General features: G+C 42.3%; 2 protein-coding genes across 5 annotated transcripts; both read right to left on the bottom strand.

Annotated features, from left to right (window-relative positions):
• psmb7 (proteasome 20S subunit beta 7) lies at positions 1-6992 on the bottom strand. The gene is made up of 8 exons (XM_080755843.1): positions 6902-6992; positions 5873-5966; positions 4781-4878; positions 4219-4359; positions 3692-3807; positions 3517-3575; positions 3249-3400; positions 1-311 (listed from the first exon to the last, which is right to left on the bottom strand). The coding sequence occupies exons 1-8, from the start codon at positions 6961-6963 to the stop codon at positions 200-202; spliced, it is 834 nt and encodes a 277-aa protein (XP_080611969.1). The 5' UTR covers positions 6964-6992; the 3' UTR covers positions 1-199.
• A 1004-nt stretch (positions 6993-7996) lies between these two features.
• Positions 7997-19298, bottom strand: LOC308309475 (kelch-like protein 23). 4 transcript variants are annotated; one of them, XM_080755343.1, is made up of 14 exons: positions 19150-19298; positions 17940-18466; positions 17484-17768; positions 17190-17324; positions 16708-16899; positions 15255-15401; positions 14773-14941; positions 14202-14336; positions 13262-13390; positions 12430-12612; positions 11592-11729; positions 10789-10951; positions 10035-10236; positions 7997-9982 (listed from the first exon to the last, which is right to left on the bottom strand). In XM_080755343.1, exons 2-13 carry the CDS (start codon positions 17955-17957, stop codon positions 10071-10073), a joined length of 1860 nt encoding a protein of 619 aa, XP_080611469.1. In that variant the 5' UTR covers positions 17958-18466; positions 19150-19298; the 3' UTR covers positions 7997-9982; positions 10035-10070. The 4 variants fall into 4 exon arrangements, with proteins under 4 accessions (XP_080611469.1, XP_080611470.1, XP_080611468.1 ...); XM_080755344.1 differs by having other exon boundaries at positions 7997-9636; positions 10069-10236; XM_080755342.1 differs by having other exon boundaries at positions 7997-10236.
• Between the last annotated feature and the right edge of the window lie 55 nt (positions 19299-19353).

The following is a 19353-nucleotide window of genomic DNA, read 5'->3' as shown; positions in this document are numbered from 1 at the left end:
AATTGTGTTACCTTTTATTGAAAACCATTTCTACAGACGACAAACAAACGTGAGGCTTAGAAATCTCACAAGACAAAGCAAAAGTGGAACGGATGCAACAAACTGTTGCAACAACAACTCTAACTTGTACTGAAAACCATTTCTGAAAACAAAAGACTGGAGGAATTTTTCAGGAGAGGAACCAAACTCGGCGGATGGTTCAGGAAGTGTCCATGGTCTGTATGTTCTCCTCGACCACCTCCAGGTCCAACTTGATCACATCCTTCTTCAACACCGCAGTGGTTCCCCTCTTGTATTTGTAGTCTCCGGTTCTGGATAGAAGAGAAATTATAAAACGCATATTATGGCTTATGTCAACTGACGCAACAGATCAGAAATCTTGACCAACAGCAGTCAACAACAAAAACACTTTTTGCCACACAGAATGCCAATGGAGACGTAACCAGAAGGCATATCTACAAGCTGAGCTCACAACGCGCCGTGATGCGTTGTGAGCTATAAAGCACAGAACAGTCTGAGATATTGTCGGGAGATTGGCTCCGTCGTTCACGAGTCAACTCATATCTATCCGATATACATGTTTATAGCGAATATTTCGCTGGGGATGCAATCCAGGTAGGATGTGTATTGTGTAAATTATATATTTTTATTATAAATTTTATCCCATGATTTTGTAACCCATTTTTCACCTGTGTCAATTATCTAATGTGATCCTGTGAGAGATGAGAGAATACGCCCCCAGCATTCCCAGCGGGAACTGAAACCAGGACCTTCTAGCTGTTAGGCGACAGCACTACCGACTGTGCCACCGTGCCCCTTGGTGCTTTTATTTTCAGCGTGTGACAGCACGCTGTAGAAATTGGGCAATAGAAATTGGGCAATAAGATTTGCAATGAAAATATTGCAAATCATGCCAGCAGTTTCCTGAAATATACTTTACCCGTAAAAGACGTGTTAGGACCGAAGACAATTTAAGTAGTTAATGAACAGGATACAAATCTGTATTTGATTTGTTTTACAATGTTTTGAAATCATGATCCCATCTCATTGCAATCACAAATCTCAACTGACCTATGAAAACCACACATTGTTAAAGCAAACCACACATTTTGGAGGTTAGATTAGGTTAGTAGTCAAACGATGCTAGCGAGCTAAACTCTGCACATCAGAAAAGGCACTTGACTTTACGACGTTACTCACTGTTGCAAGACTTGAAGCTCATTTATTCTTGAAATGGAAACAAGCCACGAGATACAAAGGCCACACGTGATTAGAATGCAATCAATGTTTGGCACAAAAAGTCATTTCCAACATTAGATCATGCAAATGGTCACTGTTGGGTAGACACCCTGTAGCTCCATAATCGATCTGTTTTCATACATTAATGCTCCATTAATTTATACTTGGGTGCATGACAGTGTTAAAGTGTGAAAATAGCCCTCCGAGATCTGCCATTTCTAAACACGTTCAGCTATAATAATAATTACATGACCAAGAAAAGGGACGCCAGGTCGGAACTTGAAGTGATTAAGAATTCAGATGTTTTGAGTGGTGCAACCACTCCTACAACCAGTAATGTCCGATTGTCCGTGTTCACCTATGTGTTGGTTCACCTATGTATGTGTTCATGAGCACCAGTATGAGTACCAGTAGGGGCGCTGTTGTGCCATGCAGAAACAGAGAGACAGTGCTGCACTGTTGCCTGCTAATGAGAGAATGAGAGAGAGAGAGAGAGAGAGAGAGAGGAGGGGAGTTGCACCACTCAGTTCACACTAAGGCTGTACCCTAGACCTTTTTTTAGGACTCGAACTTCGGCAGGAATTTTCGAGTGAACATCCGGACCATTTGTTTCTAATTCATTCAAAAAATAACCATTGAGATCTCCGTCTCGATCAGAGCGCAGCGCGTCTCCCCCGCTCTTTATCAATCTCTCTTGTCTCCAAACACACACACACCACCAAAACAGCTGATCTGCGCACTGACAGCATAGCTTGCTCGTTAGCTGTTCCTCGTTAATTTGTTCCACCCGTGTATGAATGCAGCTTCAGAAGCGCATTGAAGTGGGCACAGGGAAAAAGCAGATCCTCCGTGACCGTTTTGCTTAACAATGATCAGAGTTCACTCCTTTTTGGCTATGTGATGCTATCATGCTAGAGAGCATATGCTAATATATTATGGCTGCTAGTAAGAACAGTTCACCCTATCAGCGATCATGCTGGTGTGTTTGTGTGTGTGAGAGAGAGAGAGACGCGTCAGTCTCCAATCACCAAATTAATGTGCACAGCAGAACAAGGAGAGATTTCTTTAAAAAAATCATAACTTCTGACAGGAATGCACTAGAAACTTACTTTCTTTTTTACATGCCCATATCGCATTCTCGCCGAGATATATTTTCAAGTTAATAAAAAAGGGGAAAAAAAATATATTTTTTAAATAAAGATTATATATTTTTAAATAAAAATTATATTAAAAACACGAATGGTTCAAGCCCATTAATTAAGATTCAAGTGCCAACCCTAACGAGCAAACATTCGAACCTTGAATGTTCGGGGACAGCCTTAGTTCACACGGGTGTGGTTTTTATAAATATTGAACCAAAGAAAAAAGGTTTTGGACTTGGATTTCCACCCAACAGTGGCAATATGAAGAAGGCGGACATTAATCAAAGTGATTTAGGAAAAGCTTGTTGAGGGTAATGGAACCCGAACCTGAAAATACAACAAAGATGATGTAGCAACTCATAACTAACTGCACATTAATGTTATAACTGTTATGTTCCACAATTGGCTGTATTTTTAATGAAGTGATAGCTTCATATGGAATGCAGTAGTTTAAGTAGTTAAAGAAACATGCAAGAAATGCATTAACCAGCTCATACTTCAGCACAAGGTGTCATGCAAAAAACAATGAAAATTGCATATATACAAGTTCATGTTTTGAGCTTGTAGATAAACTATTTTTCAAAATGATTTTACCATTTTGCAAGCATATGTAAAAAATAGGGATAAACTAGAAATATGCAATCTTTCCAGAATTGCATTGAGTGTGGTTGCCTCAGGCCACTCCCACTAATTTTGCCAGCCAATTACAATGTCACGTCACCACTGTGATCATGTGTAAGAAATGAGGGGATTTATCCACCAAAAAACATGTTTTTGCAACGCCCCCTATGGATAATTGCCGATTGGCTGATATATATTTTGTATAATAATGGATTTGTTGGAACAGCAGCACTCCAAGCCGTTTACCTGACTCCCTTCTGGTTGGCCACTTCGTGCGTTCTCAAGTAGTCGACGTTGCCCTTGGTGATGACGCAGAGGTCGATGTTGCTGCCTGAGCCCAGGTCGTTGAAGATGCCCGCGGCGATGGCGTCGCGCACCAGCCGCTTGGCATCCTCCTCCTAAGCGAGGGAGACAAAAAGGCATTGAGGACCAGAGGTGGACTCAAGTGCATTAAAAAAATATATATATATATATTGGGAACCACTGTACCAGCGTACTGCACTTCTGAACTCACCTCCATGTCGGCCTTGTATCGATCTTCAAACACTGCCATGGCAGCCAGGGAGCCAGACCCTGAGAACACACAGAGTTTTTGAGACACACAGTACAGGGTTTGGAATAATATTAGTCACACGAGTATGATTTTTATAATTAATTATTTCCCATTTTGTGTATGTGTGTGGACTGACCCATGGTGACATAGGGTAGCTTGTCAGTGGATCCGTGGGGGTAGATGCTGTACAGGTGTGGTCCGTTACAGTCCACTCCGCCAAGGACCAGGGCCGCTCCGATGTATCCCTGGTACCTAGAAAGAGAGACAGAGACACACACACACACACCATATTTGCTGTTGGGCAGAAAAGTCTCATCTCCATATATCTTTTGCTTTGCGTTTTAACAGCCCACTTGATCACACAAAAGACTCCAGAAGTAGTAGATCTGTAAGCTCGAAACGTGGTATGAGAAAACAAACAAACCTCGGATTGACCTACCGAACGAACATCCCCTTCTGTGACACACGTACTTTCGCTATGCTTCGCAAGAAATCTCGGGAAAGCTTGCCTACTCTTGGGAAGCACACGCCCCAGAGCCAAAGGAGGCGTCTACCTTTTTATGTCTATGATCTCCGTGGTGGAAATGGTATTGATCCCACAGGCTACCTGAAGAGCATCATGAGCATGCGGCAGGCAGTGGCCACACCGGGCAGCAGACTCACCTGAACAACATCTGTTTGAGCATGCGGCAGGCGGTGGCCACACGGGGAAGACGGCCTGTGGACAGAGCATGCAGCTCCAGGTTGGAGGAGATGATATTCGTCGTCATCTCTGTGTCTGCAGCCGTCCCCGCTCCGCAGCAACTACACACACACACAAGGAGGTAAAATGTGGAAACTTTGGAAACAGTAAGAAGCGAAATGTTGATGGGACTTTGTGTTAATACTGGATGTAAAAAGAAATGGAGTTGGGGTCTTTTGCAGCATTGTCAGAAATGTTACAGGTACAACATATATCGCTTGGATATTACCGTCACATCATCTCCTGTCAGCACTTATTCACACAAAAGCAGTAGTTACCGTTTAACCGGAGTTAAACTGTATTTGGTGTGTTCATTTTCAGACTATGATTGATGATTAACATATTAGGTACCGTTAATGTGACAAAAGGTGCTACAAAGTAACAATGTAATCCAGGGGTGCTGTGGATGAAAAGGTCATTTACAGGGGTGATCCGAGCCAAAACATGCTTGAGAACCACTGCACTAGACGTAAGAGCACTTACTAAATGTTTGGGGAGATGTAGTGGATCTTGGAGCAGTTCTTGTCTGCCACAATCATGCCCTCTGTGGCCCGGGTGTCTGCACCAAGCACGATGCCATCCTGCCGGAGGGAAAAGGACAAAGACCGTGGTTTGAGAAATGCACAGAGGAGGGCTGTCTGTTAGCGCTGCCACGATTATGTAAGTTGACGATTAACTGTCACACACAAAATGTGATTAACGATTAAATTGTGTTTGCATTGAACATTGCAAACGTTACAATTTAGATTTCTGGTTGCCTTTTGCCCTTCATAATCAAATTTCACAGGGCAGATATGACAAATAATATAATGTATAATAATAATGTATAGACAAATGCACTCCCTAAAACACTCATATGCCTCCACCCTCCAAATCTTCAAAACCCACCTCTTCAATATTGCTTTCCTTAGCAAACTCTTTTTTTCCGGGGTTTTTTTAGTGTCCTTTAGTGTTATTTTTTTCCTAATAAAGTAGTTTTTTTTTTTGCTTCCTCTTGCCCCCCATGTAAAGTGTTTTTGGGTACTCATAAAAGCTCTATACAAAAAATAGATAAATAAGAGTATTATTGTCAACATGGAAACAATTGACGATTATGCAAAATAATAGCGATTTTCTAATAATTGTGAAAGGCTGAATCCCGAGACAAGAAGGGGCGTGCTTTATGGTCATTATTTGGCACGACAGTAATGTGGTCAGGAACAAGGAGCTTTCGTTGAGTTTCTAATAAGCATCATGGACCTTTTCGGGACCCGGTTTACCTATTTTGTATTTTGGGAAGGCGGTATCCACTCTCCTTAGTACACACTGGTACCACTTTCTGTTCATGGAAAAAAATAACATCGCTTAAGTGTTGCTGAGATTTTGCAAAGATATTATATTTGTCTGAGACCAGACAGTGGTACCAGTGCGTACCAGGGAGAGTAGTGGATTCGATTGACTTTCACGGGACCCTGGATACCACCTTCCCAATACAAAAAGGGTAAACAGAGTCCCGAATGGGGCTAATAAGCATCACTGAGCAGGTGATGGGGAAAGGAATGATCAGTGGTTGCTTGGTTATTATATACACTTTACCTTGAAAACTATTCCACAGATAGTGGTGCCCGTTTTGCGAGCAGCAGGCAAGCTGCACCCCATCTTGGTGACATCTGCTTCCAAAACTGCATTTCTGAAAATAAAAAAGGCACTGCTGTGAGCGTAGTTCAACTTTTGGGCTGTCAAATTAAGTATTTTATTCACATTTAATCTTGAATTTTATTGTTATTTTTCATGTCATTGATTATGAATTCAATACCTAGGACCCGAATGGAAACAAGGTCACAAGGACCTTTTTCAGTGATAGCCTTTTAGAGTGATATTTCTGACTAATAAAGTATAATGTTAAAGGTAGTGTAAGTGATGTTTTTTGGTTAAAACAAAAGGTGTTTTGTTCAGTTTAAATCACTATATATTCTGTATTACAGAAATCTTTATTTACTATAGGGTGTTTGTTCAATAACAGGGGTCTCACTGTTTCTCTAGCTACCTTGTCACCAGGTAGGTGAGGAATGTTCAGCCAATCAGGAGAGAGTAGCCATTAATAAGCTTAATTTTTTATAGTTTTCCAGTTCCAATTGTGTCTGCTCCTTTATTTGTGTCATTCATCACTTACAATTCCACTTGTTTAATATGTATCCTGACTGCGTTCTCTATCCTGGTTGGATAAAATGGGTATCCCGATTCCTGAACCTGACCATTGACTGACTAGAAGATGCATTTTGCATGCATGTCAAGCCTGAACTCCCGTTACTGAACACTATAGCAATGAGTAGATTGAGTACTATCACAATAGAGCCTTTTAACACTTATTTTAACCAAAGGAAATCGCTTACCCTACCTTAAAATACAACTGCATATGTAAACAAGTAATATAAATATGAACATTAGCTGCTCCGGCTACAAAAGGACTGAGTCATTCAGTCAGTCGAGGCTGGGGTGCCATTGTTTGTTACATCAACAAAACACCAACTTCTCGGGTCGACTCGACCAGCCGTAACATTTGTTAGCGTTTATGAAGGTCCTAACTGTGATATGAGTGTGTTTATTGACTCCAGAAAGACTCACCTCTTGCAGTTTTCGAAGTTAAAACCTCCGACTTGCGGCTGGCACATACTCACGGTCGCCATTTTGTTTCACTGCGTGCCGTAAACTGACATTACCGCAGGGGATGAGGGTCAAAAAGCACCACAATATTCGTATGGATTGCCATGTCCGCTTATTATAAGCGACTTCGGTCTTGTTTGCGGTTTTATGGGCTTGTTACTTACATGATTTGTGTTTCTTCAAGTTTTTGTTTTTGTTTTAAAATAGCAGATATACAAGCTCATGATGTGACAGATTGTGAGCTTGTAGATCGGCTATGGGCGATGGGCTTGCTTATTTTTTAGCTTGTTTTCATTAGCCTGGAAACCAGACAAATATGCCATTGCAAATTCACTCAGTTGTGATTGGATTTCACTCCCTCCAAAGTATTGAGGTACCAATCAGGGCCCATGCAAATATGGGATTTTTTTAATTTGCACTTTTGAAATGCAGGCTCCACACAGACTGAGATTTCAGTTCCACCAGACTGGTATCTACACTAGGGCAGCAGTGGCTCAGGGGTAGAGTGGACGGTGGAACAGCCAGATGGGAACCACGAGGTTACCAGTTCAATTCCAGGCAGACTCCCCCAAGAGTTAGTGTACTGTAGAAGCTCTTCTTGCTCCTAATGTGCAGGTTTGTGCCTTGCATGGTTTCCGCCACCATCAGTGAATGTAATGCACCACAATCTATGTGAAGGCTTTGGATAAAAGCACTATATAAAAACACGGTGGCCATGCCAGGCTATGTTTTCATATACCTGGGTGCTTGTTTATCTCACAAAACCTGGCAACAATGTATATATAATATAATTTGGATAGGGGCAATGCCCAAAAAGGTTGAGAAATGCTGCTCTATAAAATGCATATATGCCTACTATGAAGATAGATGATGAATGTTACAAGGAAGCAATAAAATAAGTATCTATACAAAAGGAAACACATTTGTTACATTCATTCAGGCTGGCTTAATATAAAAATTAAAATATATATGAGGAACCATGGGCTTGCAAAATAACATTTATTCTTGAATAATCCATCCAATTTTCTTTAAAAGAAAGAAAGAAAAAATGTATGACACTGATTTACTATGCGAGTCCACTACTACCCCCATAACTCTGAGGCCCTGTTCCCAACAAAATAACTTTAAAGTTTGGTTCTAGAACTGTTTCCGTTCTAGGTTCTTGGAACCTTGGTGTTTTCATTGAACTGGTTTAATATTAGGCAGGGGAAAATAACCAAACTTTGTGGTAAATCTCACGCCTGAGACTGTCCAAGCTTAAGAGTTACAGAAAAGTGGCAGTGGCAAAAATGGAACTTTGACAAAAAATGACAAACCAACATATGTGCGCATGCACGCACACATGCACGCACGCAGTCAGGATGGATCATGTCAGAAAAACACAGACAGATCAGTGAAAGCTACGCAACGAATGTGATAGAATACGTTGTTTCTGCCGGGTGGAAAGGTAGCCTTGGTATCTACTATTCAGGCTATTTCACATAAAACGGTAACCTTGTTCCTTTGTAATTATTAAAAAAAAACAGAATATATATTCTGTACTACTTTGACACAAAAAAAATAATAAATAAAATAGAGATACAAGGTTTATGCCTGATAGCAACAATATAATCAAATGTTAAAGAACATTATAATCACCATAAATAGCATGATCTATTTTACACATTTACAATCTACAGTGTTAGATAAGAGATGTAGTTGATACAACAAATCATTATAGATGGTAATAGAGCCTTCTGCTGGTCCAATCACGCAATGGCAAGTACTTACTCATATTCTCCTGTTAGGCTGTGAACCCCAATTTGAAAAGATTTTGTGCCAGCCCAGGAACACCCCCATAAGAGAAGATCTGTACAACTGTGTGATACTGTAGGTGGGGAAGATTACTGGAAATATTTTTGAAATTAGATAAACAATTTCCCAGGCCTGGAAATTAATCAAATTAAGAGAATTAAACCTATGATCTGAAGATTCATTCTTTCTTAAATGCATTCTCCCATTAGCTGAACTTCGAGCCAGTGAAATAAACTGTATTAATGATTTAACTCATTAGGTGCCAGCGTTTTTACATTTTCTTTGGAGAGCCACTGCAGGCACAATGTAAGACTATGGCAGCGCCATTCTCTTCCCCACTGCTGGCAAGGACTGTCTAAAGAGGACGAGACGCGAAGACCATACGGGCGACGCCATGTTGCTCCATGGTGCTCCATGGAAGGAAAGAAACATGCGCAGTTGAGACCAGGAAGTTGTACATGCACACATTTGGGCATGGGTAGCCTACAGACAGTGTGGCTGTGCCACTATGGTACAGTGAATGAAACATTTCAAACAGCGCATCTTACATCACGTAGCGTGCTGCGTAGCCTAGTTGATTACTTGATTCAATAACAGGTGTAACCAATACATTTAAGCCAACTGCATAGTGCATTGTGAAGCCGCGGTTAAAGTGAAACTTCTCATAGCGCTCTCTCGCGCATTTTTCTAAATCGTTAATGTGTGTGTGTGTGTGTGTGTGTGTGTGTGTGTGTGTGTGTGTGTGTGTGTGTGTGTGTGTGATTTTCTGAGGTGGTACTTGGTGAAAAAAGGTTGAGAACCAAATAATTTGGTCTAATCCTGGGAGCTCTAACCTGGGGAGAGCAAGGGACTGACCTCATGCTTCCTTCTATGCATGAGGAGTCCAAGCTGCTTCTTTTCACCTGACAGGGGTGACATAGCACAGTTGGACATATCACGTGGAAGAAACACGTTATTCCAACCAGTTCCTTTCCCCTCCATCAGGCTGGCTGGCCAGGTGGAGGCAGTATAGAGACCAGGATTACTGCATGTTTTTTGGTGAGTGTACCTACCCTAGGGGACATGGGGAGAACATGCAAACTCCACGCAAAAAGGCCCTTTTGCAGACCACACCTTTGGTATGGGCACTGATGACGCGGAGGAGAGAACACGCCCACAGTGTCCCCAGCAGCAATTGAACCCAGGACCCTCTAGCTGTGAGGCGACATGGCTACCGACTGCACCACCGAGCCCCAGTCTTTAATGTCTCTCAGCAATTTAGAAGATGTTTCTGTTATATTCCCCTCAGTTCACATGGTACATTATAAACTTAGAAGATGTTTCTGTCATATTACCCTCAGTTCACAGGTACATTATCAGCTGTGGCAGTTTCGTTGATTGTGTGTCCATCCTTCCTCAACCTGAGGGATGCACAGCTGAAACAACTGCGACCGGCGGGCATCTCCGCCACAATCTCCCACGTGTCCCTGTCCTCACAGTACCGCTCGATGGTGTGGAGAAACCTGTGTGAAGGGACGAGGGGAGACCAACAGCCATGACGGAAATGGTGTGAACTAAGCTTGGGCAATGGGACCAATTCACTAATACATTCGCAATGGGTGATTTTAGAATGTCTATTTTGCAAATGTAATATGGTCTGCCTGTCTCGAGACAAATAGCCCAATTAACAGTTTAAGTCTGCGAACATCAGTGGTTGCTGTCTGATCGATTTGTGCTACTGAAAAACTAAGAATTCACAAGACATATTTGAGATCTAGACGAAACATGTATGTGCAGGTGTTGCATTGCACCATTAGCCTGACCTGGCGAGTCTAGCTCTGGCAGATTTGTCTGATTTCCTGGCTATTGCGCGTGCCATGACCATTTAATAGTATAGTTATGAGTGACAGATCGACTGCATTTACACTACTTGCACCGTTTCACCATATAGTTGTATCATTATGGCTTACATTTTCTTGCTATGTAAGTAGCTAATTATGTTCTGTATGAGGGCTGCTAGGTTACCAACTCTGCGCCACCTTTTCCCAGGCGGTCATGAAGCAGCAGTGTCTCACCTGCCTTTTCCCTCCAGCCCTCCTAGCACATAGATCTTTCCGTCCACCACAGCGATGCCAGGATGGCACCGTTGCTTCTTCATAGGGGAACACTTGGTCCACTGGTTGGTCGTGGGGCTGTAGCACTCCACCTGGTTCATGAAGAACGCCGAATCCTTACCACCTTTAGACAAAGAAAATGAAGAAAAATGAATGGACAGAATAGTGACTGAAGGTGAGCTCTATTATGTGGCTAAAAACTAAACTAAAGTGATGCGGAAAAAATTGATCAACCAGGTGTTCAGTGGAGGTACAAAAGTTAAAATGGTACAGTTGGTGCTACAAGGATCAACGGGACTATAGAACAAGAAAGAGGGGTGATCCGAGCGCTACAAAAAGCGCTAATGCTCAGATCACCCCTCTTTCTTAAACTAAAGTGACGTTGAAGTGTCTGTTAACCCATCAAGATCTGAGGCTGATTCTAAGTTTTCTGAAAAACGTACGTTGTTATTAATGCTATATCAGCGGTGCTCAAAACGTTTTCATGGCAAAGACACCCACATTTATATGTATTTAGCCGTGGACCTCAATCTCAAAATATTTACTTCCAGGAACCCCCAGAAGCAAAGATTTGAGTTAAAATGTTTGCTTTGTATTCAAAGATTTGCACAAATTTCCAAGATTTTTCCAAAAACAAATAGCAGATATACAAGCTCATAGTGAGGCATGAAGTGCCAAAGTGAAAAATAGCACAGATGCTTTCCTGTTTTTAATTGGTAATTAAGGAATTAGAGCCATTGGCCTATTGGGAACAGGTATGATACCTATTACGTAGATCTTTCCTTCGAGAGTGCACGAAGCCGAACCAGAGCGCGAGAAGTGCATGGGTGCGACTTGCATCCATACGCACGTGTTGGGGTTGTACTTGTACATGTGGGTCGGCTGCGTGATAGAGCCGTCCTCTGTAACAGGAAGACACATGGAAAAAAAGACAATTCATTGTCAACATGAATAAGCCACGATCATTCAACAATAATTATTTAGTCGCCACTCCTTTTGGTGGCATTCGTCCTCTGTGTTTCACCCATCAGAAATATTAGCTAAATAAATATTAGGGTGCTATAGAGTGAGTGGAAAAGCATTGAGCAGCATGGAGCGTTGGAGTGTGGAAGCGCTCGTTGGAAGTCACTCAGCGGTCCAGCATACCCCTTGTTTATAAAGGTCACATAATGCAGGAGGCAGCAGGATGTTGTGCTATTGAAAACAAGCGCTTCCAAACTCTGACAGTTAGAAATAAAAGTCTTGACAGAAAGCAGTTCATTACATGTCTTCGGGGGATTTTCATCAAACAAAAACTTTGCAGATAACGTTGTTTAATGAAATCATGAATTCTGTTTGGATGTATGGGCTGTCAAGGCCAGAAAGTTGGCGTTCCTGCGTAACTTCCAGGCAATAGCCTCTATTAATACATTTAAGGAGCTTACAGACTTCTGTATTTGGGTTTTTTATTTATTTGAAATGTTGGATGTGCTACCTTTTTGGGGATTCTTTTCAATTCCTACTTTTGATGTATACTGGGTTTTGGTTTTATTCGGAGTCTATGTATGGTTTGTGTAGAGTTTTCATTTCATTGTCAAATGAAAGATGTGAAGGGTTCCACACCGATAACGTAGATCACTCCGTCGAGTGCGACCACGGCGTGAACACAGAACTCCTCCGGCATGCCCACGGACTCCATGAGGAGCCAGGCATCGGTGTCGGGGTCGTACCGTTCCACAGAGTTCACGCACGTCTCCTCGTTCCAGCCGCCCACCGCAAACACATAACCGTCCAACATCACCAGACCTGTTTGGGGCAGTGGTGGAAAAATAACTCAATTTTGTTACTTAAGTAAAAGTATCAATAGTGCAATACAGAAGTACTCTGTTACAATAAATGTCCGGAATTCAAAATGTACTCGAGTAAAACCTTGGTTGCATGCTGAAAATAGCAGATCTACAAACTCACAGTGCAACGCGTAGTGAGCTTGTAGATAAGCTAATGTCAGCATGCAACCAAGCATAAAATGACTTGTCTTAGTTCTACAGGATCTCTTCTCCACTAGTCACTCCATAACATTTAGTCTAGTTTTTATCTAATCTAAATTGTCAATATATTTACCGGTAGTCATAGTTTTAGTCATCATACTTTACTTATTTATGCCCGACACCCTTACCAGGGCATAGGCCGTCGACAAGGGACCTTCAGAGTCAGGCGTTTTAGTCATCATACTGTAGATTAGTTTTTATTTCGTTTTTATTCAGTTTTCCGGATATTTTTCGTCCTGGGACTGGGAGGTTGGGGTTTGATTCCCGGCCGGGTCATACCAAAGTCTTTACGAATGGGACCTAGTGCCTCTCTGCTTGGCACTCAGCATCAAGGGTTGGATTGGGGGTAAGTCCCTGCGACATAAAGTTAATGTTTTAATTTAATTATATAGTTTTGACAGTCATACCGAAATCATAGCGTGCTGCATTCATGGAAGCCATCTTCAACCATGAGTCATGGGAAGGGTCATAGCGCCACATGTCTTTACTGGTTGAGCCATCAGAGAATTCTCCTCCAGCCAAATACAGAGTAAAGCCTGCGGTGGGAGTAGAAGGAAATTTAAACAAGTTATTTCACAATTATTATAAGAAATAGAATGTGTTCAGAACTCAACAATCAAGAAATTCACAAAAACAGGTGTTGGGCCATAAGCTGCCGGGTGGGCTGTATATCAATTTCGCCATCAGCTGTAGTTGGCAACACCCTCTGAGCTATCAATTGGGTTCAATTAAATTTGAATGTAGTTTCAGACACAATTTGTCTCAATACACGAGATCTGATCTTGTCCACAGAACCAGACAGCACTGGGCAGCCATTTGCCTAATGCGTGTCGGCGGGAAAGCAGATGGAGAGAGATATACAAGCAACAAATACAAAAGGGGCATTCTGAGGAGCACGTCTCCACCAGGCTGGGTTGACTAGCCAAGGCAGAGTAGGTTGCGGCTTGCAGCCATCAGGAGATTCAGGAGGACAATATCCTACTATAAATGCACCACGTCCGTCCGTCCGTCTGTCTGTCTGTGTACGGTTGTAATGCACTCAACTCGAGAACTGTTTGCCCCACCGACTTCAAATTCGACACACGCGTTCCACACCCCCGCAGTGCCTGGTATCGAGTCGGTCGGACTCGATACTTCGGACTCGATAATTGTGGTGGTTCTCCAGAACCACCACAAAAGGCTCTGGTCAGGCTCTGCCAGTGGGCCTAATGAGGCCAAGTCCCCTCACCTGTGGAATTCCCAGCCTCTGCCAATTGATTGCCATGGCAACCCCACACCTGACAATTGATTACTTAACCAGTCCATTGATTGGACCCCAGGTGACTGTGATGCGATGGTAACACTCACCTGACACGACCAGACCATGCCTGTGTATAGCGAAGGGCAGACTCGCCAGAGTCTCAAATTGACTGGACAAGGGATCAAAGCTCTCAGTGCTGCGAATGATCCCCTTGTCATCCCGTCCCGCCACCATCACTATCACTTCAAACATCAGGAGAAAAGGGGTGGGGGGGGGGGGGGAGGAGAAGAGAACGAGGATGGATTTAATAGTAGTTCAAAGAGAAAATAACTGTGTACAAAATATTTGTCTACACTGTAGTGCAGTGGTTCCCAAACTGTGGTGCGTGGACCCCTTGTGGTGCGCGAGCGCCTTCTCTAGGGGGTGCGCGACATGAAAAGGCTAATGGTGGTGCTATGGTTTTATTTTAAATATATTAACATATTATGCCAATATATGGCAAGTATATGCAGAATACAGCCTATCCTGCATACAGGGGCGGCCTTAAGGATCGGGAGGCCCCATTCATGATGTCATAATTTTAATAATTAGTGGAAATCCCACATAGAAACTTGATGCGTTTGTTCAACCATGAGTTGCATCATGCATGCGTGCGTGCGTGCATGCGTGGCAGGCTACCTGTGGCCCTGCGTGGCTGTGCTCTGTGGCTGTAGGGTAGGAGATGCTGGTTCTTGGCTTCAGAGATGATCCTCTGACAGCCCTGGGACTCTTTCACCACATCCAGACACTCAATCACATCATGGAGGAAGGAGGGGTTGATATGAGGCAGACGGATCTGCTCTAGTACCTTCAAGAATAAAGAGAACAAGACTAATGATTTACTACTAGTGCAACTGGAAATGGGCTGAACACCATTAAACATTGCTTTCAAAAATCTCTACATCTGCCTGAAGACAACGTACATACGATTCAATACCGTGTATTCTATATGTTTAGGAATCTAAATCAGAGGTTCCTGCTCAAGACCCAAAAAAGAGATTCAACATTTGCCCAGGACCCAAACTAGTGAAAATAGAAGATCTACAAGCTCACTCCTGGCCGTGGGAACCCTGTCCATGGTCTCTGTAGAAAACCAGGTGGAAGAGAGAGAAGTGACTGACCTTTTCAAAGCTCTGCCTGCGGGTAGTAGGACACTTGTTTAACCACAACATGGCGGCCTCAAACACCATCTCCTCCTTGGATACACGGAGTTCATCCTTGGAGAGAATCTCTGTCAGTTTGTCCACGGAGAGAGAGGGGAACTCTTCCTATGGGCGGAAGCAATGCAGTAGACTAGTTGTTAGATTACGACCCTGTTTCCCATACTTCCTGAAGTAATCTTTTCTATGGGCTGGAAACCAGGCTAGTTAAATGGTGCATTTATATAACGGTAATCACATTTACCGGTATAGATTCATGCCAAAAGCACTATAAAATGTGCAGTATATTCACCCATTTACACAAACATTCACAAACTGACGGCTGAGGAAACCAAGCAAGGCACCAATCTGCTCATCGGAGAAGTTAGGGGTTCAGTGTCTTGCTCAAGGACACTTTGGCACTAACCCAGGGGCAGCTGGGTGGAGATCGAACCGGGAACCTTCCGATTCCGTTTCTACCACTCTGTGGTAGCGACTGTGGCTCAGGAGGTAGAGCAGGTCGTCCAATGATCCATGGGTCGGCAGTTCGAATCCCGGCTCCTCCTGTCTACATGTCAAAGTGTCCTTGGGCAAGACACTGAACCCCAAATTGCTCCCGATGTGCTGTTTGGTAGTGGTACCTTGCATGGCTTCCACCGCAATCGGGGTATGAATGTGTGTGTGAATGGGTGAATGTAATGCACAATCTATGTAAAGCGCCTTGGATAAAGGCGCTCTATAAATGCACCATTTAACATTTACCTCCTGAGCCCCTGTCTGTCTGTCTGTCGCCCCACAGGTAGTCTCGTGTAGCCAGACAACTATTCTACAATCTCTGAATGCTATGTATTATCTGGAACTACACCTCCCTATATCTGAGTAATCCGTTTGTCATTTCCGTTCATCAAAACATATTTTAAAATATCTTTACATTTTATTTCAATTTCTGTTAAAAGCAAGCTATATTAGATTAGCTAGCTTAGATGATTTCAATTAATATTAGGATACATTTGCGCGACTGTAAAGACGAATGGAAGTGGGGAGGAGGCTTCACTGCCGCCTTATATTTTACTCCATTTGTACACTCTCTTGTTATAGGGTCCATATAGGAACCTCCTATAGGAATCGTTAAAGGGAACCGTTGAGGAACCTGAGTCGGTAAAATCGTAAAAGGTCCCAATTAACCCTTGTACTGTAGATCTGCTATTTTTTCTTTCTTTTTCAAAATGGAAATGATTATGCAAATATAATTGCAATTATCTCAAATAATTGCAATTATCTCAAATAATTGCAATTATCTAAAATAATTGCGATGAGGCAATTATGTAATGTGTAATAATTATGTATGTTACAGGCCTAACCCTAGGTACACTATAGCAGACATTTCCAAACCAATTATATTTTTATTCTAATCGAGAAAGACTCTGGCTCTGACCTGCTGGTAGACAACGCTGAAGTGTCCAAGAATGTAATCCATGCTCTGTTTCTGCAACATTTTACAGGAGTGTTCCTCAGCGAAGCAGTGAATTCCTACACAGTTCTTCTCATCCATGTGACGCTCCATGTAACGACAGCAGGCCTCCTGAACAGCCAAGACATTCAACAAGTTTGCTGTCGCTAGCAGGGCCTATAGAACAAATAAACATAACAGATATATTTTAAAGCACGGATGCAGGTTCGAAATGGAGGGAATGAATCAAGGTTATTATTATAGTTAACGAAAAATAACTAAATAACTAAAACTAAAGCTTTTTTCCTTAATTGAACTAAATAAAAACTAGAATAAACAAAGAAAATGGCTAACTGACTGAAACTGTATTCTGTATTTTCAAAACGAATTAATTTTTTTTGTAAAATGAAAAATCCCAAACTATTATAACCTTGGAATAAATACGGTTTATGACAATAAAACATCACCTGCACGTTTGCTGTGGAGATGAGCACCTTTGAAGTGTAGGCATAGTTCACCATCAAGCCAATCATCTGAGGTTCTACTCCATTGATGGCTACTCTTATCTGTTGGGACTCCATCCACTCTGCTGTGAACATCGCCTGTGCAGGTTATGAAGGTTGGTTTTGAGTGTTCATTGTTGTTTAGGCATGTTTCAATTAAATTAATTGATTGAAATAACATTATGCTCGGTTCATATGAAAGCCATTTCCCTATAAGAACACCAGGGCAACATGGAAAGTCGAGGATGTGTTGTTTACCTCAAAGTAAGGGCTAAAGGAGGCCAGTACATTACGATGACAGCAGAACTCCTGTCCCCCACAGCACAGAATCACATCACAAAACTCATTTTTGAGTCGTAAGTTGTTCAGGCCCTCTAAGATCTTGTTGGGATGCGTGTTCTCCACAAACACAAAGTTGTCACTCTCCAGTGAGGACAGGGCTACACTGGTGTCGTCCTCCTGAAGTGAAATATCCATAGGGCAGGAGGGTAAACTGGCCTCGGCTGGAATCATTCCAGCCATGTCTCCCTCTGCTAGAGCAGCCTATATGACAGTAAGAGTAGAAGGAATTAATGCTCCGATAGTAACGATTGTTTACACATTATTATTACCTTTGAAAACAATACTCGTGGGAGACAATCACATTATGAGACAATAATTAGAGTTGTCAAAATTATTTGTCTAATCGCAAGTATTTTAGATAATAGCAATTACTTTTGTCATTGATTCCATGTTGAAAGATGTTCATACAAACATCCCTCTGTGTCTGTGTTCATGAATTTAAAATCACATTCATAAACACAGGTTTTTTTTTAGTGGTGCAACCACTCCTATAGACAGCTATGTGTGTCTGCCTGGCTGGCTGGCTGTCTGGCTGTCTGTGTCTGTCCCTGGCTGTCTGGGTCTGTCCGAGCACGAAAATTGCGTTTGATTTGTTTGCACAACCAAGTGTCACTCACACACACACACACACACACACACACACACACGCAGGGTCGCACACACACATATATTAACTGTAGGCTATATATAATGATTTGGGCTGTTACAGTACAGTACAGTACAGTACAGGGCCCACCTGGGGACCCCCACACGGTAACTGTCATTTCTCAACCATTTCGGACGCAGGGCGCCGGCTCGTCGGAACTGGGCCGGCACCCTGGCCGCGTTCTTGTGGCTCTGGAACTTCCGGGCACCCCCCGGGGACCCCCACACAGAGTTGCATGTCTTGGTTTTCTGGGCTGGGTAATTGAGAGTGTTTCTTTAACATTTTGGACAAAATAGCCAATTTTACCAATCCTTACCTTACAAAACAATCTTTGCACTTTCGCATTTGGGGTTCATACTCCATACATCTCCATAAACGTTCAGATATCAAATGTAAAGTGCTTAATACCCCGCAGAGGTACCCGTGTATTTTTATGGAATACCACGGGTACTTCTGAGGGACCGTCATGTACGGACCCAAAATGCAAAGACTATTTTGAAAAAAACTCCAATTAAGACTCCAAGAAATAATTATGACTGTCTTGACCCAAGGCTGCAACTGCCCCAAACCAGAGTTGATTGTGAAATTACTAGTAACAGCTTTATAAAGTGGATCTATTTTTTCACGTCCGTGTGGTTATTTAGAAGATATAAGAGCGCATCTGTGGTGTTTAAACAACACAATAAGAGCTTCCATTCCTTCCTTGAGCTTACAAAGTGAAGCTGTTCAACGGTTAGCCCTGGTTCATTGCAGTGAGAGACTCACTGGACCAGGGCTATTCAACAGTTGAAAACCTCTTCATAAAATAATCATGTTCATGAAAGTCTCTCACACATAACCGTAATTGGTCTCTGACTTTGAGAAAAGAACGGTGTTCAAAGCGTTGACAACAATCTTCCTCCCTCTGTTGTGCTCCTAACAAACTGTGTTGTTTACCTTGTTGTAGAAACAACGGAGATTCTTGTAGATTCAACACTGAGCCTCTTTGTTTCTCACATTAAGTCACCAAAAGCTTTGATATTTTAATAATGGATAATACGTTTTAAAAGAAGCTTTAGATGATAATATAAAGCTCACAATGGCACCAAAAATGTCAATAAACCCCCTTATTCTACTTCCCGTTAGAATAGAGCTGCATTA

The sequence above is a fragment of the Protomyctophum bolini genome (assembly GCF_963924005.1).
Source record: "Protomyctophum bolini genome assembly, chromosome: 22".
Classification (NCBI taxonomy): domain Eukaryota; kingdom Metazoa; phylum Chordata; class Actinopteri; order Myctophiformes; family Myctophidae; genus Protomyctophum; species Protomyctophum bolini.
The sequence above is the reverse complement of the archived record's forward strand: the minus strand, read 5'-3'. Positions and strand labels throughout refer to the sequence as shown.